Source organism: Ictidomys tridecemlineatus, chromosome 11, assembly GCF_052094955.1.
Source record: "Ictidomys tridecemlineatus isolate mIctTri1 chromosome 11, mIctTri1.hap1, whole genome shotgun sequence".
NCBI classification, from domain to species: domain Eukaryota; kingdom Metazoa; phylum Chordata; class Mammalia; order Rodentia; family Sciuridae; genus Ictidomys; species Ictidomys tridecemlineatus.
In genome coordinates, this window is record NC_135487.1 from 35,297,436 (window position 1) to 35,319,226 (window position 21,791).

The window sequence follows — 21,791 nt, forward strand, 5'->3', positions numbered from 1 at the left end:
ACAGGTGGGAAGCAGGAAGGTCAGTATGCTGACAGCCCCAGGGAGGTGGAGGAGGACAGAGAATGGACAAGCCGGCAGGAAATGGACAGGCTTCCCGTGCAGATGAAGCCTGGCTGGGCCTGTGCAATAGCTGGAGCAGAGGGGCCTGTCCTACAGCCCCGTGGCCTGCCAGACTCCTCTCCTCTCCCAGGTTGCCCATCGCCCACAGTCCCTGCAGTCCCACCTGGGGATCATGGGAAAGAACACTGGACTAGGAAGGCCAGATGTATGGACCAGCATCCCCTCTGCTGAAACCCTGGGCACACCCAGTACCCTCCCATTCTTTAGGCGGAGAGGGTTTATACTTCATGGTGTCCATGGCTCCTCTAGCTCAGTCTGTACAGAGGTTTTTGTTTGACTTGAGACCATTATGGAAAGACATTCCCATCCCTCCCACTCGCTACCAACTTATTCCATTTGCTTAGCCAACACTGAATGCTATCTTGCACTGGACAGTGGTGTCTAGGCAGGGGCCGTTCCAGGTAGTTTTTCTTGAAAATGGGGCTCTTGTGATTGGAGTACTAAGCATGATGCAGACAGACACATGACAGCTGGTGTGGGTACATGGGAGACATCCAAGTCAGCTTGGGAGTAGGGGGGACTTCTCGGGGGTAGCTTAGGCAACACGGTGAGTATGGGAGTAGAGTGGTACTTGGGAAAGGATGGCATGTGCAGAGGCTAGGATGGGAGTGGGGTGTGTGGGGGAAGCTAACTACAAAAGAGACCTGGAGAGCAAAGACATGAACAGGCCCTTCTGGAGCTCTGGCCCTGACTTATGCTGTTGAGAACAGAAGACCTATGCTCTTGCCAAGCTCTGAGTCTCCTCCTCAGTCCATGGTCCTGGACAAGTGGCTTCTCTTTGACCAGCCTCCATTTTCCCATATACCAGATGAATCCATAGCACTTTGGCTCCTTGGGGAAAGTGATAAAGCTCTAATGAGGTAGGAATGGACCTATTTTGGAAAGGCCAGAGCTCTCATGAATGATGGATGAGCTGACAGTTCTGGCTAGTCCAGAAGCTTCCATCTTCTGGCTTGCTCTGTGGCATGGGTGGGCTAGAAGGGCACAGGCAGTGATGGCCTGCAGTATCCTGGCTTCACACCTCTGTCAGAAGCCCCTGGACTCTGTTCCTGGCAAAAGAGGGAATCCCTCTGCCTCCATGGAGACCTGAGTTTAAAGATAAGGGCCTCATGGTCCAACACTGGTCTCTGTGTCTGCCCAGAGGATTTCAAGAGAAGCCAGGGAGGGCAGCATGCATCAGGCTGCAGTGGAGCAGCAGCAGCAAGTATCTGCTGACTGCTGGAGGCTTGGGGCTGGGAGGAGGAGGAATTCAGAGGGGCCTAGGCCTCAGCATGGCCCCAACACAGACCTGACCACAAGGGCTTCTCAGGACACCACTGGATCCTGAGCACTGTGTGGCAGTGTTTCCCAGATCTGGTTGGTGCTTCCCTGTGTCAGACCACTGCTGCTCTAAACAGAAGACTTGTGATATCTGGAGAAGATGGCAGCAATCAGGGGAGATCCTGATCTTTTGAAATTCTCATCCTCTCCTGCTGTAAGCCGCATCTGCTCCTCCCTTGCTCTGGGGGTGGAGAATGGTGTCCTCCCTCTGCTCCTTGTATACCTCCAGGTGCGCCACGCCATGTGGTCTGCGTGGTCACGCACACCCAGCCTGTGCTCCCCCCATCCCTCCCTCTCTGGGGCTTGACCTCACAGGACCCCACAGTTGGGTTGATGACAGCTGCACTCTCCAGGTCCCTGGCCCCTCTCCTGCCCTGTGCATTCCTCACCACCCCACATGGCTCTGGCTGTGTTCCTCGTGGGCTTTTTCCTCCTGCCTAATAATGCCAGGGCACTTGGGGTCCTGCTCTTGGTTTCTTTGCTCTTCATTCCGCTCACTCCAGGGACAAGTCATCCACTCTGCCAGGTTCAATTACCACACAATGCTGATGACTCTGGAATTGTCTCCCTGGCCCAGACTCATCTGTCCAGCCACCTGTGGACAGCTCACATAATGCTCCTCAGCACCTACCAACCAAGCTTGCCCTGCTTTCCAGAAAAGTCCTCCCCAGCCAAGCTGAACCACCCTGTGTGGACTCCTTTACCTCCTCATCCTCCTTCAGTCACCAATGACCTCTGTCTGATGTTTCCTCTCAAACACATGGGACTGCCCCTGCCACTACCACCTGCTGCCTGAGCCTCTGCAGAAACCATCCTGTTCTCCTTGGTCCCCTCTCCCTACCGCTGCTACACTGACCTTCCCATACCCTAGAGCTGACTGTCAGAACAACAGCTCCCAAAGAGCCACTTGAAGGGGGGACGGCAGTGACTCCATGAACGTTTGTGAGTGAATGAGGGACAAAACCTGTTACTCCACATCCTTTCCGTGATCTCATCCTACCCCATGAGACCCGAGTCCCCTCCATTCATCCCCTGCCTTGTCTCTTGGTGATACTTCTCCACATTCCACCAACCTCGGGAGCTTCACCCTTTGCACCAACCCTTGAGCCAGGGTTTAGCATGTGTTGTCCCCAGGGGCTGGCAGACAGGGCTGAAGCTTGTCTCTTGGGTCAGAAATCCAGAAAAATGTACCACACCCATTCTGGAACCTGCAGGGAAGGTTGTGGAAAGTTTCCAAAAGGGCCTCATGGAGTTTGGACTCGGCCTGCCTGGCCTGCGCTCCCTGGGTCTCCTGGCTGCTGCCCAGCAGCTTAGCCCTTCAGCACTGGCTTCCAGCTGTCCTCTGGCCAGCTCTCTGCAGGAAGCCTCCTCCATATCATCCGCAGAGGCATGGGTGAGCAGAGGAGGAGGGAGGGAGGGTTGTGATGGGTGGGGCACACAGACCTGCGGCGACAAAGAGAAGGAGGTAGAGAGAAGAGCAGTGAGAGTCTTAGAGAGGGACATGCAAGAGGAGGAGAGCTCCAGGACCTGTGGGAACAGATAGAAGGACAAAGAGGAGAAGTGGAGAGACAGAGAGTTAGAGACTGAGACCATGTAGGGGAGAGAGAAAGGGAGAGACATCAAGACAAAGAGAGAAAGAGATGGAGACAAGGACTAGATAATGAGATCTGGAATACAGAGAAGCCAGAGAAGGAGAACAAGGGAAAAGGGAAGAGACCAGAAAGAGAATCCAGAAGCCGAAGGCCTGGAGGGAGACCACAGGTCTTCAGATTGATGGGGGTGGGTGGGCGCTTGCCTCTCCTGAAATAAGCCAGGGCCCCACTTAAAGAATACTTATACACAACAGGACAAGGTACACTGCTCAGAGGGACCAGCCCTGTGATATTTCTAAGCAGAGAAAAAGGCTCCCTTTCTTCTGCGTGCAAGTGGGGCTGTGCACTCTGTGGAGAGGAGTCCACACAGGGTGGTTCAGCTTGGCTAGTGGGGCACAGGCTGGGGGAGCAGAGCACAGGCCAGATCTAGCTGATCAGCCGGATAGTACCAAATGTTCTGCTGATGCAGGAAGGCTGGTAGGACAGGGCCTATCAGAAAGCCCAGCTCATCAACTGACCGTGTGACCTTGGGCAGCTTCCTCTCCATTCTTGGGACCCCACATAGGGTCCCAAGGTCTCCTGAGTCCTCCCACCCCTGTACTCCCATTACAGGTGACCTGAACACACACACTCATACTTCACGAAGCTCCCAGGTACGTGATGCTTCTGAACTGTCTCATTTCATCCTCACAAGCAGCCCCTGGAGGTCCCCAGGGTACAGATAAGAAACTGAGGCTCAGCGAGGGGATGGGACTGGCCCAAGGTCATACACGTGGTAAGAGGCAAAGCTTGGACTTCAACTCAGAAATGTTCCAGTTCGCTGCGTGTTCCGGTACCCCCACCGTGAAGAACTGGCGGCGGTGAGGGATCCCTAGTTCACGTCTGGGGGCAGGAAATTGTCAGAAACTTGTGCACCTTCCAAGGTTCAGCAGATTGGAGAGAAAAGTGTGCGAATGCTCAGTGAGAACAATACACCAATTAACAGGGCAATTTCAAGATCACATGGGGGGCTGGGCAGAGGAGGAGGGGAGAACCAGATGTTCCTGCACAGGCCCCAAAGTAACGTGGGCCAGCACACATGTTTTCTCTGCAGTGAGTACGCTGGGGCTCTAGCTTTCTCCTCCTGGAGGAGGAATCCCAGGCCCGTATTTATGTTCCGTCTGAAATTAATGCAAGGGAAACTTTCAAATGAGAATCTCATTGCCAGGGCCTCCGGCAGGATATCGAGCTACAGTAGTGTTTGTTTTTTCGAGGAAGTGTGACAGGAGGGCTGGATGGGTGGGCCAGCAGAGGGATGGACAACTGGGGGCACCGAGAGCTTCCAGTCTGCCAAGGAATGTGTGGCAATGAGCGGGCAGACAGGAGCCTCCTCTTCTGTAGCTGGCCCAGGCAGGGCTGGGCCTTCTCAGATCAGTGAGGACTAGAATGACATCTCCTCTGTACCCAGCTTCAGACCTGGAGCTCAGGCACAGAGTCCCTACCCCTGAGGAGGTCACAGCGTGGAGGGGGAGACTGGCAAACAAACACTTACAGGCCAGCATGAGCCATGAAGTGATGGACGGATGCCGGGAGGATGGGGCTGAAGAGGAAGGTGTGGGACCCAGAGGGAGAGGTGGGAGGGTGTTCCAAGGAAGGCAGAGGGCAGCGCAAGGACAGGCGCAGAGCAGAGCAGCCCAGTGGGTCTGCACCAGCAGAATCTGCAATTGGAATACACAGGGAAAGGCCAGGTGAGCTTCAGTGAGGTTTGGGGCAAAGGGACCAGTCATAGGATTCTGATGGCTTCAGGACAAGGTGAAGGGGCAGATTTTGGCTGCGATCAAAGAATTCTCTGCCCAGTTGTAAGGGAGGTGGTGCTCCATCCTTGGGGAATGTGTCAGGCTGATAAGTGCTGGTCAGGCCTGTGCCAAGGGGGACACTGGCACCCTACAGGGAGTTGGTGATGTCTGTGTGGAACCAGCGCATCTTGCTGCCTTCGCAGGCTTTAATTCCTGTTCTGCTGTGGGTGGTGCTGGAATGTAGGATGTCAGAAATGAAAGAGCCCCGGGACATCACTGGCCAGCATGGCTCTGCCCTCAGTACTGCAAAGGCAGATACAAATACTAAGAGGAGCAACCCGCCTATCATTGCTCCAGCACTAGGAATGTGCCAAATGCTTTGGATTCATTTACTCATTCAGCTTCATGAGAGCCCTGCTGAGGCGAACACAACTTGCCCAGTGTCACGCAGGCAGCAAGGGGCAGAGCTGGAGCAGAGCTGGGTCTAAGCCCAAGCACGGCATGGGGTGTATCTGTGTCAAGGGACGGTGGAGGCGGCTGTCGAGGCTGAGGCTCTGGAGACAGAGAAGGCTTCCTCTGGAGCAGGATCTGCTCTGGGGCTTGTGCCACATGTCTCTGACAGTTGTTCAGACTGGGCCCCACTCAGGATCTCCCCTAGGTGTGAACTTCCTCTTAGAAGGTGTCCCCCATTGCTCTTGGTTCTTCTAAAATCCTCAAGGTTTGAATCTTTCATTTTATTTGGATAAGATCCTTTTAAAATTAACATTTGGTTAGAGATCAGGAAGCCTCCTCTTTGTGAATGCTGTGTCCCAGGGGTAAGCCCTGGGTATTTTGACCTAAGTCTTGCAGCCCACAGTACTTTCTCCACAAGCCTTTACTGGGGTTTACTAAATGTGAGACATATGCTAGGCCCTGGGGACCCTGTGAATATTCAAAGATGGTCCCCTTTCCTCCTAAGCAAGACCATTTCAAATCCAGGCAGACTGTGCAGGGTGATCCCAGGCCAGCACAGGAGGTGGCTTGTGATGAGTTCTGTGGACTGCAAGGGTCAGTGCTCAGCCCTGGTAATCACCCATTGTAACCCTGCAGACCCCTTTCCTGAATTACAGCATCTCAGGGCCCCAGGACTGTTGGCCAGCGACATGGGCAGGGATAGAAGTCTACCCACTCGCTGGGCCTCATTGTCACTTGGAGTTGACCCCAGCTCTAGGGATTTCCTTGTACTGCCACAGAATATTTCATTCCCTCTGCCCTGTCCTCCTTTCTTGCTGTAGGAGTTCTGTCCCTAGAGGACGGCAGGCTCTGAGGAACCAGGTCACACTGATGGAATGAGAGGGCCATGCCAGGCCCTGAGTGCACAAGGGCCAGCCACTGACTCTCAGGCTTATCACAGAGGAGGCTTCTGAGGATGGGGAGAGCAACCGATCTGCCCAAGGCTAGTTCTCATAAGAGAGGCCATGAATTTCTAGGTGACACAGTCTGGCTTCAAAGTGCATGCTCTAAACCTATGACCCCTTCCTCTCCTCTCACCTTCCCCACACTCTCCATCTAGCAAGAGTGCCAAGCCTCTAGCTGAGATCCATAACTGCTCCTCCAAAGAGCAGCCCAGGGACACAGGCTGGGATATCCCTCTCCATTCCTCTTGACTCTCCCTATTCCAGAGCAGGAAAACTATGGAGGAGTCAGGAGGGGATGCTGCTCTGGCCGGCTGGGTGCTTTGGGCTGAATTAGGAATGGCGCCTCTGGCCAAAGATCACAGCCCGTAGCAGATGTGCCAGCAGCCAGATGTATCTGTGGTGGGCGGCAGGGCTCCTTTGAAGCACCGTCCTTGGAAATTCTGAAACACTTCCAGAGGCTGTGTGGCAGGCCAGGGGATGCTTGCCTGGGAGAGCAGCTGGGCTGGGCATGTGCTCTCTCTACTTTCTAAGATTTAAAGGCCCTAGATGGACCATGGCTGCTATTCTAGGACCAGTCTCAAGCTCTGAGGGGCTTCAGTTCCTAAGCCTACTCACTGAGTGGAAGACCCAGCTGGAAAGGAGGTGGGTATGGCTCTTAGTCTGAGGGCTCTGGGCACAATGAGGGGACCTGTGCAGGGGACATTTCCACGGGCTCTCCACCTACTCCAGGAAGCCTTCTCTGAAGTAGCTTGCCTCCTTCAGTGCCAGGTGCTGAAGCCTTTGCTAGCAAGCATGTAACTGCTGGGTGCTGGGGCTAGAAGAGGTTGATACCTCACTTTGTCTAAGCACCTTACTGTGCAGGTGGTAGGGGGAAATCACACACAAGGTCTCAGAAAGCAAGACATTTGCAGGATACCTGGCTGTTTCCCTTTTCTGCTTTCATGGCCTTGACTTTCTTTCCCTTTTTACTAATTCTCTTCCTAACCATCTCTCTGCCTCCTCTCCATAAAAACCCTCCTGCTTAACGCTGAACCACTTCCTCAGCCTCCGTCTGCATGTTTAGTCAACAGGACCTGGGACTCTTCCTCTTAGGTCTTTTTTATTTGTCAATACCTTTCTTTGTCTCACCTTTCAAAGGGCAGATATGATGTTGTTGGACCCCGTAGCTTCCCAACATGGGGCAGAAGACTCAGTTCTAGACCTTGTTTTGCAATGGGGTGATGCAGGGGCAGGGGCACTTCTGCTTCTAAACCTCGGGGTTGGTGCAGTCACTCATTCAACAAGTAGGGGGTGAACACCTTCTCAGTATGCAGGGAGCGGGCAGTGGGCAGCCTGGACTTAGCTAAGACAAATATACTCGGCATGAGCAAAGCTGTGGGAGGGAAACCTTGGGACTTGGAGGGAGCCCAGTAGAAAAGGGGAAGGACATTCTTAGCAGAACAGAAGGTCTAAGAACCAGCTAAGTGGTTTTCTTAGGGCAGTTGGTCATCAGCAAGAATCACTGCGAGGACTAGCAGCATTTCACTCCAGTTCTCAGACTCTTGGACGTCCCATCTGCACTTGGTGTGCCTATTTGGCAAATGGAATGAGAAATACCATCTTGTCTCTCTCCAGGAGAAACTGAGGATGTGGGGTCATATGAATTGATGGATATGGGTGCTCTTCAAACAGGATGGTGCCCATTCTCCAGAGAGCAATTGTTGATGCCATTAATAAAAATATGTTTGGAGCTTATATCTCTCTTTGCTCTCAACTTGGGGTCTTCATTGCTCATCTGCTCATACTCCAGCCCCAGAAGCATGATTGAATGGTTCTGATTATGGTCTGCTGCACTTCAGCAGTGTAGGAAAAAGACAGGAACTTGGTGGCTGAAATGTGATGGATACGTGGACACTCAGAGATGGTAGCTCTGTCTATAATGTTCACAGACCTGCTTTAGAACCCTTCCAATCCTGCTTTCTGTTTGGACTTTTGCTTCCTGTGTGGCAGGTGGTAACAGCCCTACCAGGAGGGATCTCCAGGTCCTGGAAGGCTCTTAGCCCTACACTTCTCTCAAAGACTCCAAGAGTAGTTGAAGCAAATCGTACTAGAATGTGAGAGTGCTATGCTGCTAGAATGTTAGTATATTAGAACCAGGCAATCTTAGAAGAATATTGGGGAGGAAGGATTTTTGGAATGTCAGAAGTTAGCATTCTATTCACACCATAGTGTGCTAGGGATATAGACTGTGTGACAACCACTGGCTGTCAGAGCCAGTGAATGGGAAATGAATGGGCCCTCGAGGGTACCTGGCTCACCTCTGAATCTGGTTCATGTTTCAACCCAGTTCTCCCAGTTCCTACATGAAAAAAAAAAATGGCTGGAGGACTCATAGGTAATGACTAATTACCTTGAGAAAACCCTTTTCCTTGTAATTAGCACTAAAATTGTCATTCTCTTCTAGTGCCCAGGACTGAGACATCTTCCACACACCCACCACCACCATGAGGCCTGGGGCCCAGGAGATACCATGTGACTGAATGGAATGAATGGGCGTCTGTCTGCATGATTTGGTCCAGCGTATCTTTCTAGAACGGCTACTAGGTGTTGACAACTCTGAGGTGAGTGGGCCCTGTCCTGGAGTAGTTTACATGTAATGGGGTGGTCACTGAGGAGGCGGTGCTAGGGTAAAATCAGGAGCAAGAACTGGGAGACAGCATCTGCCTTCGCATTCTAGCTGTTCAGTGTTGCCAGAGAAAATATTAAAACTTGCTATTTGTCAGTGTCTTGGGTCCTTGTACCTAGCAGATAAAGTAGGCATGTTTCAGGCACGTGCTGGCATTACAGTCCACAGCACACATCACAGATCAAGCAGGACTTTTCTCTGTTGGACTCTGATGTGATTTGATCTCCCTGTACAGCATCACACTCCAGGTAGCTACAACCAATCAATCACAGTTGGCCCAAGTGTTAAATCTATTAACTTCCTGTCCTGGTTAGGTCTTATAGCTAATCTCTCTTGCATTTATACCAAATATTCTCCTCTTTTCAAATTGAGAACCTTCCCACCTTCCTCCTCTTTCCCTGCAGATGACTGTACCTTCCACTTAGAGAATGGAGCTCTGATTAGAAGCCATCCGTAGAGGACTCACCCTTGCACCACCAAGCTACCTGCCTGCGGACCCTCTCCGTCCCTTTCTCAGGTTTCAGGTGAAGAGGTTTCCTCCTCTACCTGATCTCTGCTCCCTCCTTTCCTGGCTCTGGAACCTCTTTTTCTCTGTTTGAGCAGCCTTAGGCATTCTTTGGCATTCTTCCATTGTGTCTTGAGCATGCTCAGTGCTTTCCCATCTTCAACAACAGGTGGGTGAATTGGGGGAAACATAGTTACCAGTTTTTATAAATACTTTCTCCCGTTTTTATTTTGCTCAGGAAGGACCTTGAGACCCCTTTCGGTCTTCTATCATCACAATGTTTTAAAGTAATGGGTGTTTTAATTTCAAATAATGTAAAAGAGATAATTTCAGCACACCAGATAAATCTGCAAATTGAAGAAATTTAGCTAATAAAGAGTTTACCATCATACTCCTTTTCTTCAGTTACTTGCCAATTAGAAAAAAAAAATCTAAGAATCCACTTCTACAAGTGAATGGACTAGGAGATCTCAGAGGCTCTTGTGCATGAGCCTGGTAGTTAAGAATGGGCCTCCTCTCCCCATGGGCTGGCATACATCACCCATGGCAGTGTTCACGTGGTGTGTTCCAGAACACCTGGGCTTACCACACTGGCCACAGTCAACTCCCAGTGAGGCAGGGTTTCCATCTGGGCCTCCAAATATCACCCGGGCATGGGTCTTTCACCCAGGACATGACAAATAGCAGGTGGCCAGGTGTTTTTCTCTTGCATGTCTGGACTCTACTGTCTGTGAACCTACTGCATAACCCCTGGGAGAGGTCAAGTTGTGCCACATTGCTGAAACATCTCAGACACCAGCACACACCTACATCTGTGAGATGTGTCAGCTAAACAAACACCCTTTTGCAGGCTACGACCAACAGTTCTGAACACATCCAGCAGGGGTACGATGTGCAGGAAAGGGCTAAGACTGGGATCTGAAGGCCAGGGCACAAGTTGAAGATTTATCTGTGGGCCTGGAGAAAGCCACTCATCTGCACTTTAGTTTTCATGTGCAAAATGAGGAAACTGTAATTAAACCCATCTCATGGAAGAACCTGGCATGGTGGCTGGCACTTACTAGGTGTTTTTATTAAAATAATTCCTCTACCAGAACAGAATGAATATATCTAGCTAATCTAATGAGGCAAGTTATTATCCCCATTTTATAGACGAGAGATTGAGGCTCTTGGAGGTGGAATGGCTTTCCTAGGGTCTCCTAGCTGACAGTGGTAGAGCCAGGCTTCACATCCAGGCCTCCTGACAAGATCTCGGCTTTTGAAGCCCCAGGAGAGCAGCACAGAGGAGGACCAGACTGCCTGCAGGAGGAAGCATCCCTGCCCATCCTGCTGGGCTCACAGGGCAGGGTTATGGAGCTGGGTGGGGAAGGATCTTCATAAGTGCTGGAGGGTCCAGGCAGTTAGAGGCTCAATCTCTCACCTTCTTTTCCTGGGCTGGATTCCAAAGGTGACCTACCATGTTATGGCAGGACCTCAGCCTGGAAGGGCAGGACCTTGGCAGTGCCTGGTCCCACACCTGGTGAGGCTATTTCCTAAGATATTCTCTGGAAACACCCATGGAATCTGGCTCAGAGAGTCTCTGGAGTGAGCAGACAATATGCCTGGGGTGGCTAAGTGTCTCTCTGGTGGTGTGGGCCCTCCTCATTCCCGCAGCCTTGGGGTTCCTCTGCTTTCCTTGAGGATCCAGCAAGGATTGGCAACAGGAGGCCAGCCGAGCCTCAAGGTCCCCCTTCTCAGTCTGGGATGCCCCACAATGGGCCCACAGAGGCTCCAGACAGGCGCTGTACTGAGGGAGTGTGCCACTGGGGTCCTGGGCATAAATCCTGCAGCCTGTCCTCTGGTGTGGGACTTGGGAGTGATGTGCCCACGGGAACCTAAAGAACAGAGTGGGCTCTTGTCACTAGTTTTGTGTGAACACATTCTGGGCCAGTACTATGTCTGCTAGAGGCCCACTCTGTTGGCTGGCTGCCCTGCTCACTGTTCAGAGTTCTGGATCACAGCTTTCTGACTGGTGTCCTGACTGGCTCTGTCCCCAGCTCATGCCCCTGCCCTTGTGGCCTTCAGTTTTCCCATGGCTAGTTGAGGCTGGAAGGCTGCAGAATTCCTGGGTTGAGAGATTTGCTGTGCAGAGTTGGCCATTTGTTCTAGGCATAGCTGAGTAAGAAAGTGGTGGCCACCAGCAGGCTGTGTGTGGCTCCAGACATTTTTTTTTTTACAAGGAGGGTCCAGGAGAGCAGGTGGGGCTGCTTTACCCCACTTTACTGCTGGCTTAGCCTAAGAAGCTCACCAGACCAGGGGAGACCAGGATGGGAGCTCTGGTCAATGTTCATTCTTTCATTCACCATCAAAGACACAGAGACGATTAAGTGGTGCCTACCCTTCCAGAGCCCAAGGTGAGGGTGAGAGACAGAAGCAGCCCCATCCACCAGTTATAATGTGGGGAACAGTCTAGAGGCGGGAGAAGGCAAGGAAGTGGGAGCTGTGAAGGCTTAGACTGGGCTAGCAGTAGGGGGACAGAGTGGATGAGTTTAGGGTCTTTCTGGTGGTCTGTCTGCAGATCTGACCAGTGCCTGACAGATTTCTGGAGATGGGAGAGTGGAGCTGGGCACGACACTTGTGTGCTGGCCTGGTATTGAGTGGACATCGTGCCTCCATGGATCTGGAGTTTCAGGAGAGGAAGTCAGCATCTAGGGCTGCCCACACTGCTGGGCTATTCCTCTTTAGACAGTTTCCTCTGCCACAGAAGAGAGCTTCAGAGCACCCAGGTGCTGGGTGACTCTGGTCCTGGGTCCTGGGGCAGGCAGGTGGGAACCATGTATTCAAGTGGGGGAGCTGGCTGTCACTGGCCTGTCTCAGACTCACTCTCTGGGGCTCCTCTCAGGGCTAAGGAGGAGGCAGGAGGTGAATGACACACACTGGTTGCCCATGGGAATCTCTGAGGCTGTTCCAGTGCAGGATGCACTGCCCAGAGGACCACAGGGTGGTGGTGGGTGTTGGGTGGGCCTCTGGGTGGTGCAGGAGGGGGAGAAGGTGCTCGAGGACCACTTCTCTGCATGGGTCCTCCAAGTTGTCCTGACTCACACTAGGCCTTTGACAGGTGTCCTGCAGCAGGAGAATGGCCCTGGCCTCTCCATGAGATCAGTCAATGTTCTGCTACTGCAGGCTCCTCCAGACCCTCTGTGGGACCCCTACTTTCCCTGACACCTGTGTCTGAACAGCTCCCAGAATCCTAGATGGCCCAGGCCAGTCCTGGATCTTCCTGTTCAGATGAATAAACTAAGGCTGGGAGAAGGGACTAGTCTTGCTGAAGGTCATAGTGGGCCATGGAAGGGCTCCCACATGAGCCCAGATCTCTTTCTGTCTAGCCGCTATGGGACTGTCTCTGAGGGCCTGTGCCAGTGCCCGAGACCCTTCTTTGTCCTTGAACTGTGCTAGGGGATGCAGAGGAGGAAAGAGCAGCCCAGATAGATGTACCCTTGGTTCTTGCCCTTGAAGTATTTGGGGTTGAACGGGTGGTGGAGGGGCAGACCTCAAACACTGGACATACCCTATCACAAAGTCAGGGCATCCATAGGTTCCTCTGTGGGTTAGACTGAGTGCTGGACCTGGAGGGCAGTGTGTCTGAGGATGGGCCAGGGAAAGGGAGGGTAGGGGACAACAATGATGAGCCTAGCAGCAGGCATGGTGAATATGCTTGTAAACATCGCCTTTAATTCTCAAGAAACTGGAAGTGAATTCTGTCAACCCAAATTGCAGGTAATTCTAGCAAGAAAAAAAATGTTGCTATAAGCTATTGAGCAAAGTTACTGAAGACATATCATATCCTGGTCCCAAGATAAACATTGCTGTCACCAGCAAAGACATCCACAGGAAAAAGAAAGAAAAGTGAAGGAGAAGAGGGACACTCAGCAAGCCCTGCACCTGAACATCTGCATGAACTTCTGCATGAAGAGGCTGATCCCCCAATAGAGAGCATGAAGTCCATGGATCCATATTGTGATTATATGTGTTATAGTGATGATGGTCATCTTGGCTGCCATTTTGAGTTCTTATTATGTGACAGGTTATTTAAATGCTGTCACTAATTCTTACAACCACTCTAAAGGCAGACATTGAAATTCATCAAATACTTATGGTTATCACTCCTATTTATGGAAGAGGGAATTGAGACTTTGAGAAGGTACTAGCTAAGGTGACTCAGGTAGAGTGGGACCTAGAGCCAGGACTGTCAATTGCCAGAGCCCAGCACCTCCCCTGGGGCCACATGGCCCTTACAGCCTCGGCTCTGGTTCTGTTGGGTGGGCCTGAGATTGGGATGGACAGTGGAAGCTCTCAGTATGGCCCCTGGGGCAGGAAAGAGCCTGGGAAATTAACCTTGACTTGGCAGGATCACTTCCCTAGCCCACAAGGACTGTTATGGAAGGACCCTTATCCATAGCAGAAGGACAGTTTAGGTCCCAGCTCTGTTGCTTTCCTGCCCCACTCTGGGCCTTGACTTTTCCCTTCATGAAGTAGAGGTCAGGGTTCCAAACCTGCTCCGAAGGCGAAGAAGCAGATCTTGTCTTCATTCTCTTGCAGAAGCGCCATGACCCTCTTCCCCATGCGTTCATTCCTCTTGTAGATGAGCTCCTGGCGGAAGTAGCTGTCAATCTCCTGGGCTGTCACTTGCTCATGCGGTGGGAGGGTAGTGTTGATAAAATTGGGGAGCTGCAAAAGCAAGACAGAGGCTGCCTTCCATTCTTGACAGAGCAAGGTGCATATCAGATACACACGCGGCACAGGCAGGGCTGGGCAACTTACCTTTACGAGGCTGGACAGTGGGCTACATGCTTCATGCATGCCTGTCATTAATTCCAATACCCTCTGAAATAAGTATTGTTTACAGATGAAGCAAACAAGAGCAGAGAATATCCTGAGATATGTGCAAAGTCACTCAGCTGGTGAAGTGACAGAGCTATCCTGAGAATTCTGGCTACTGCAATGGTACGTGTGCCATCCTGCCTCCTGATCTGCCCTGGTGAACCTCAGCTCCTAGACATTGAATATGAGTATGCTGGGACCATACTCATCTCTCCCTTTAATGCTGAGCCTAGCACTGCCACATGCAATGAATTCTGTTCAGCAAGAGGGTGTCGGGGTCAATCCATCTGCCTGGTGTGGCAGGAAGACCACAAGGTATGGAATTAGGTTGACATGAGCTTTCTCAACCCTGTCTGACACTGTATGGTGCTGGGCAAGTTATTTAACATTTTTGATCCCCGGTTTTTCTCATTTATAGGACAGGACTGATGTTTTCATGGGGATTAAATGGGATGCTGCCTTGAACTGCATTTGGCTCACCCCACTCTACAGAGAAGAGAGGGGGTAGCATCACCTTCAGTTCTTCCAATGTCTAAGCCACCATCTACCCACCCCTGGCTCCCCAACTTCTCAGGACATAACACGAACTCTTTGGTCTCTCTCTCTCCCCCTTATTTTTATGTGGTGCTGAGGATTAGACTCAGTGTTTCATACACACTAGGCAAGTGCTCTACCACTGAGCCACAACTGCAGCATTGTCCCCCTCCCCTCTTACACTTTTGGTCCCTTCTTGAAAATTTCAACCCCAGGACCACAGCTTCTCCCATTCGACACTTGTTCCACAACCTGTCTTGGAATTGCCAAGGTTTCTCAGCCCTGGGCCCTTCATCATCCTGCCCTCCACAGCTAGTCACGGGGACTGGCAACGGCACTGCCAATGTGCTCTTAAACTATGCAGAGAGCTGTCTGAGTTCAAAAACAGAATCTTTGCCATTCTGGTTCTTGGTACCTGGACAAAGTGCCCTCTGAGAGGTCCTAAAACTTGAACATATGTTGATGTTGACCCTTCCTGACTTTAGTTGCTTCTCCTGTGTTCTTTGATGCCCAGGGTTTCATCTTTCCAGTGTGGATCGCAGGCCTAGCCAGCCAGCACCATCTCCTTGAATGTATGCATGGGGCCAAGGAAGAAATGGAGGCAGTGAGTCACAGCACAGCCTCTCCTTCCTCACAACCCATCAGTGTCACTGCCATCTCCAGACTTTTGCTGGCAGAATCCCTTTCACCTGGTCTTTCATTTCCCCAACTTCCACTTCTCTCCCTGCTTGCAGAATGTGAGACCACATTGTACCAACACATAAACATTTGCTCAATCAGTGTGAGTGGATGAGTGGACACCTTGGGTTGGAGTCCCTCTTTTGCAGCTTACTAGCTGGGTGGCCTTACTCTAACTGGAAGGTGTCTTGGCCTCTGGGAGAATCAGTTTCCAAACTGGAAATAAGGTGGGGAGCAGGGGATACATTATTGTAGGGATGACATGTTTTGGAAAGTGCTTAACACAGTGCATGGCACCAAGGAAGTCTCCACGAACGTCATCTATTACACACCTAGCTTGGGGGCTGGTGCTGGCTTCATCACCTCTTGTGTGAGGACACAGGCAGCCTGTGAAGGGAGGCCTTGGGCTGTGGGTAGAGACGGAGAGGACAAGTCGAGGGTCACCAGAACCATGAGATCCATGAAAGCAGCACTGTACTTCCCTTCCCTCTTCCAAGGGTCTCTGGGACCCGTGATCATGTGACCCCTCCTCCTAGGTTCCTGACCATAACTGTATACTGGTACAAAATGCAATTCCACTTATTCCTTAGGGAGTTTAAGAAAAATTAACAAGATCAAGAGCAAAAACATTAAATTTCAAAGCCATGAAGACATCAGGGGGACATTCAGGTTCCCCAGGCTGTCCAGCTGCTGGCTGACATTCTCTGCATTTTCATGCTGATGGGCCTTGACTCTGTGCCAAGGATGGGGCCTGGGTCTGGGCCAGGGCTGAAATGGGAGCAAATTAATGATGTCATTAGACTAGTCAGGGGCCTTAAATCTCCCATGACAAGTTTAAGTGCAGGATGCATGATAGCATTTCAAAGAGGACATGTAAAGTCCCCAGGGTCCAGAGCTCAGTCTGGGATAGGGGGCGGGCAGGGCTGGTGGGGCTGTGAGAGATGGCTCAGGCTGGTCAGATCTGATGGTCAAGTGCTCAGGTCTGCTGATGACACTGATCTCAACAAACCCTTTCCCTTTATCCTTCCATCTGGCAGGACCTTCTGCAACCCTCCACAGGTCCAGCCCTGGGTCAGGGTAGGGGCTCTAGAGCACCCTTAAACTGGGTCTGCTGCCCTAGTTGGGGCTCACAGCCTAGTAGTGGAGTCTCACAGGCCCACAAGAGTGCTGTGTGATGTATGCTTGAAGAGGCCCGAAAGGAGCTCACTGGAAGCAGCAGATGGTGGGGCCACATGTCTTGGTTTGGCCAGGACAGTGCAGGTTTGTGGTTGGAGATGTTCCACACCTGTCAATCATTTTGACTCTGAACTGTAATTCATTCTCAAAGGGGTCTGCATTTGGACAAGACACATATGTAACTGCCCTACACCTCAGGTAGGCTGGGGGCACAGGCAAGTCTTCCTGGGGGAGGACCTCGGGATGGCCCAGTCCATGTTGGGGCAGTGACAGTGACAGTGACCTGGGGGCTGCAGAAGCCAAGGCAGTGCAGTAGGGAAGCAGGAACCAAGTGGGAGGTCTACTTGGGCCCTGTACCTGTCTTGGTCTGGCCTCCAGAGGCCGCTTATCCTCCCCGGCACTACAGCCCGAGGCATCTTTCTGATCACATCACCCTTGGGCTCAGACTCTCCAGGCTCTCACCATCAGCAGGAGTTTTTGCCCCTGCATGATCTGCCCTCTGCTCTGTAAAATCATGCCTTCAGGTGGGCCCACATCCCCATACCCCACCAATCAGCCTGCTCTGCCTGCCAGCCCCTCCCTCTATTCTCCCCTGTGAACTCCACTCTCGAGCCTTGTTTCCATTCACCCTCTCCATGAAGCCTTCTGAGGCTGCAGGCAGAGTGACTGGCCCTACATCCTCTCTATCCCCAGCCTCCACAGACTGCAGATGCATCTCCACCACAGCCAGATCACGTAAGCCCTGGGTTCAGCCTTGCTACCCTGACACAAGACTTTCTGTTTCTGGGGCAGAGTTGCCTAGTCCTCCTCAAGGGTAGGTTCTGCCTGAGCATTCTGGTGTGCATCCTGGGTGGCTATGGTACTATGGGTGGACCAGTCCACTCACTCTCTGTCCCACTTCAGTATGGGCACTGCTGGAGGACCCCTGAGGCAGTTCTCTACTACCAGAGACAAATCAGTGCTTCTGAACACAGACCAAAGAAAATGTGAGCTCACTATCCCCTGAGGTCATCCTGCACCTTCCTCTTTCAGTTTGGTCAGCCATAGCCTGGCCACATCACAGCCAGGGCAGCCTCTCTGCCCAGAGCTCCCCCCACCTCTCTCCCAGAGGGTGATTCAGGTCAAGGCCTTGCCATAATGCTGAACTAATGAGATTTCTACCAGCCTTGTGGTGTCTGGGTTCTCTCCTTCACTTCTCTTCCACCTAGTCAGAGCCCTCAGAATCTCAAGCATCCTACAGCAGGGTCTGTGGTTCCTTCTTTTTTTAACCTTTTAAGCTGCTCCAAGCACATAATATGCCTACATTTGCTTGTTTGATGGTTGCTTTCTGGCACATGCTCTGTGCCAGGCTCTGAGGGGTCCTCTTGGCAGCAGGAACTAAGAGATGAACAGCATTATCTGTGCCCTCAGGGAGCCTGTGTCTGGAGGGTACCCAGCAGGCACAGACAGAACACCACAGCTTGGCCCTGGCACGTCTCTGGCCTGAACTCTATCTCCACCTTCTACTCTCTGTCTCTGGTTGGTTCACATGAACTTTTTCTGCTGGAACATTCCTTCTTCTGTCTGTGGCCAACTCAGGTTCGGTGGCTTCTCACCTTGCAAGAATCTCTCCTGCTTTTCCCAGCCCTGACTAGATTAGCTGTTTCTGTGATGGACTCCAGCCACACTGCTCCCCACAGAGCAATGGCTTCTTGAATCTCCCCAGCAAGGGGGTAAGCTCTATAGAGGCTATTTTCTCTGGCTCCCCACCATGTTCATTTGCATGCATAGTACCTGGCATTTACAAAGGATTTCATTCATTCATTCATTCATTCATTCAGCAAATAGTTACTGAGTCCTGCTGTGGGCCAGGAACTGCTCTAGCCAGTTGGGATATATAAAATATAAAACAGACCCAACTTCTGCCCTCATAGAACTTGTGTTCTCAGGGAAAGGACCACATAATAGTCACTAATGAGCACATCAAGCATACATTGCATTGGAGGATCTTGGAGGCCAGGGAAAAAGTGGAGCATAATAAAGGATGTAAAAGCGTGGGAGTGGGGGATAAGGTTGCACTTGGTGGATGGTTCCATCCTCACTAAGCTGATGACGACTCCGTAAGTATTGAAGGTGGAGAGGAGCGGGCCACGGGGATGCCTGGGAAGAGCACTCCAGGCAGAGGGAGTGAGGTGGGTTCATGGGACAGCAAGGGGCTTGCAAGGCTGGAGTGTGTGTAAAGGAGACAGCCAGAGTGGGAGGGACTGGGAGCAGGGCTGAGTGTGTGGTGCACATGCCATGGCGGAGACTCTGAGGAAAATGGAAGGCCCAGATGGTGGGTGTCCTGAGCAGGGAAGTGGCCTCTTCTGCCTAATTCTCCTGCACCTTGGATGAATGGATATCTGAGTCCCATGACAGAGGAAGCACAGGGGGACCACAGAGGCACCTGGGGGAATATCTTACTTCATCCAGGGAATCAGAAAAGGTTTCTCAGAGGAGGTGACAGTTGACCGTGGCCAAGGTGGAGGAATTCAGAGGGGTAGAGGGCCCCTGACCAAAGGCACAGAGGTACAAAAGGACAGGCTCCCTTAGGAGAAGAGCTATAGGCCTCCAGAACAAGCAAGGTGATCGGGTGGGGAGCTGAGCTGACAAGAGCAGCAGAGGACAGATTCTGGAGGGCTTTGAATGCCGGGAAAAGTGTCTAGGAATTGACCCTGAGAGCAATGAGGAAGATGGTGGAATATGGGCAGGGACAAACCCATGCTCAGCCCCCTCAGAACCCTATTCACTATGGCCTAATGGTAATCTTTCCTCTAGAACTTAAACGGAGGCAGAATGTCCTGGGCTGGAGTGGAGTTCAAGTTCATTGTTAACCATGGGCTTTCTCTTCCCTGGGCCTTGATCTCCCCAGATGTTGAACTGAATCTCTCTGAGGACTCCATGGTGTTATAGGAAAAGCTTCAAGGTCCTAGGCCCCAGAGCCACACAGACCTGGCACAAATCACTGCTCTTGATAAATTGATAATTCAACAACTATAGGCTGTGTGACCTTGAGCAAGGCTTTTCCGTTTTCTGAGCCTCAGTTTCCCCATCTGTCAAGGGGATGACAGCCCCCGCATATCAAGGTTGGAGAGGAGATGGCCTTTGCCTGGTACACAATGGGTGTCTAATAAATGCCAGATGGGTTTCTATGGGCCTGACTCGAGGTCTTTTGAGCTGAAGACATAGGGACCCTGTAGCTAGGACAGAGGAAGCAGCCTCACCTGGGACGTGTCGTGGTTGAAGATGACGGCATTGAGGTCCCCGCAGTTGTAGTGCTTGATGAGGTCCTCTGTGGTGTAGGGCACCTGCAGGCTCCCAGCCCGCACGCTCTCGTGCTGTAGCAGGGTCTGGTTCAGGGCAAACAGCACCTGGCAGAGGAAAGAGAGGGGCATCAGGGCTGAGCTGAGGACTGGCGGCCTCTAGTATGGTCCTCCTCTCTCTGGATTTCAGGGCAACGTGCCTGAAACAGGCGTGTGCACCTAGCACCAGGGCTCTTGGGAGATATTTCCATACCTCCTGCTTCCCTCCCGCTGCTCTGAGCATGATCAGCCTGCTCATCTCTAGCTCTCTGCTCACACCCGTCCCCTCCTGCTCTGGGTTGCAATATCTTATTTAATGACAGGGCAAGATGAAGACTGTGCTTGCCTGGGTTTGGAATTTTAGGTGAGTTTATCTCTGAATTCCTTTTGTGTTCCTGTCCTTAGAAGTGTTCTAGCATATTTTGTAATTAAGAGCACATCCAAACAAAGCAAAACAAAAACGTGTGTTAAGATGTCAAAGCCCAACAGGATGACCACCTTCTCTGGAAGCATCCCTCATCCAGGGGAGGCCCCAGGAACTTGGTCCTCAAAATCTGGTCCACACTCATAGCAGCAGGCATGTTCACAAGAGCTGCTGTCCTCTAGGCCAACATGCCTATCCCTGGGGCCACAGTTATGCCCAGTCAGACCTACCAGTTATCAGTGTCACTTGGAATGCTATGCAAAAATCAGATACCCAGGCCAGGCCCCCTGGAATCAGAATCTTTGTGTTTTGAACAGTCTCCCTGGGCACTTCCTGAGTAGCCCCACTGCCTGTGGCATCTGTGGATCAGGGCTCTCATGGAACATGAATACTGGGGTACAAAGGTCCTTGATAGATTGTCTAGTTTGGTGCCATCATTTTAGGCAGGGATACTAAGACCCAGGGAGGGGAGGGCTCTTCCTCACATGGCTGGAGCTGGAGCCAGCATCACTGGACGACGTATTCCACACTCCTTTGATCAATGGGTGAGAGAAGCCTGATTATTATTGGGTTATTTAGGAAAGATGAAGAGAAAAACTCATTGCAATCCCCAAGCAAATATCAAGAGGTGATCTCATATCTCCTGTCCCCACTGCTCTCCAAGCCTCAGGCTGTGTGTTCCCGTCCTCATGGCCAGCTCATTCTGTTCTGCACAATGCTTTATATGACAAGACCCCGGCTCTTGGCCCACACCCATTCAGGCCCCAGCATCGCTCACTGGGTCTATTGCAATAGCCTCTTCCAGCACTTCCCTCTCCTCCCAGTCCATCCCATGGTTTTTCTTATTTGCTTTGTTTGTTTTCTTTCTTTTTTTTAATTTTTATTTTATTTTTGTTAAAAGCTAAATTCTGATGGCCTCCTTCCTTCTCTTTTTTGCTCAAAGCTTTCCTGCCCTCGGGTTCAAGGGCTAGCTCTTCAGTAGTTTCCAAGGTAGTAATCTGGACCTTTGGCTCCCATGGTCTCGGTGAGTGGTAAACTGAAGGATTAATGGCCCCAGATCTTGACCCCTTCCAGTGTCCATGCCCTTCCCCATGGAACTTTGTAGCCCCTTCCCTTTCTGACTCTGGACTCCTTCGGCCAATGCACGCCAGTAACTGCTACAAATGAAGGTACCAAAGCAAAGCACTAAGTGCTTCTGCTGCTGCTACTGCTTCTGTCCCTCTGCCATCACCCTGAGAGCAGCCCAGGCCAGTACGATGAGGGATGAGAGACACATAGGGCAGAATGGTCCAGCCAGGCCACCCTAGATCAGCCGAATCCCAGACAGGAGAGCCCAGCAAGATCAGCAGTGCACACCCTCAACTGACCCAGCCACATGAGCAGGAAATGCCATTGTTTCCAAGCATAACTGTGGGGATGATGTTT

General features: G+C 51.7%; 1 protein-coding gene and 1 long non-coding RNA gene across 3 annotated transcripts in view; one reads left to right on the forward strand and one right to left on the reverse strand.

Moving 5' to 3' along the window:
- LOC144368047 (uncharacterized) overlaps positions 1-9,745 on the forward strand; it is a 40,908-nt gene extending 31,163 nt beyond the window's left edge. The window contains exons 2-3 of the long non-coding RNA XR_013427775.1: positions 8,648-8,804; positions 9,274-9,745. This is a non-coding gene — a long non-coding RNA (uncharacterized LOC144368047). The remainder of the gene's footprint in view (positions 1-8,647; positions 8,805-9,273) is intronic.
- Trabd2b (TraB domain containing 2B) overlaps positions 1-21,791 on the reverse strand; it is a 219,840-nt gene that overhangs the window by 18,113 nt on the left and 179,936 nt on the right. For both annotated transcript variants that reach the window (XM_021732952.3, XM_078026222.1), the window contains exons 3-4: positions 19,865-20,011; positions 13,907-14,081 (exon numbers count right to left, since the gene is read on the reverse strand). In XM_021732952.3, coding sequence (XP_021588627.2) covers positions 13,907-14,081; positions 19,865-20,011 — 322 coding nt within the window. The remainder of the gene's footprint in view (positions 1-13,906; positions 14,082-19,864; positions 20,012-21,791) is intronic.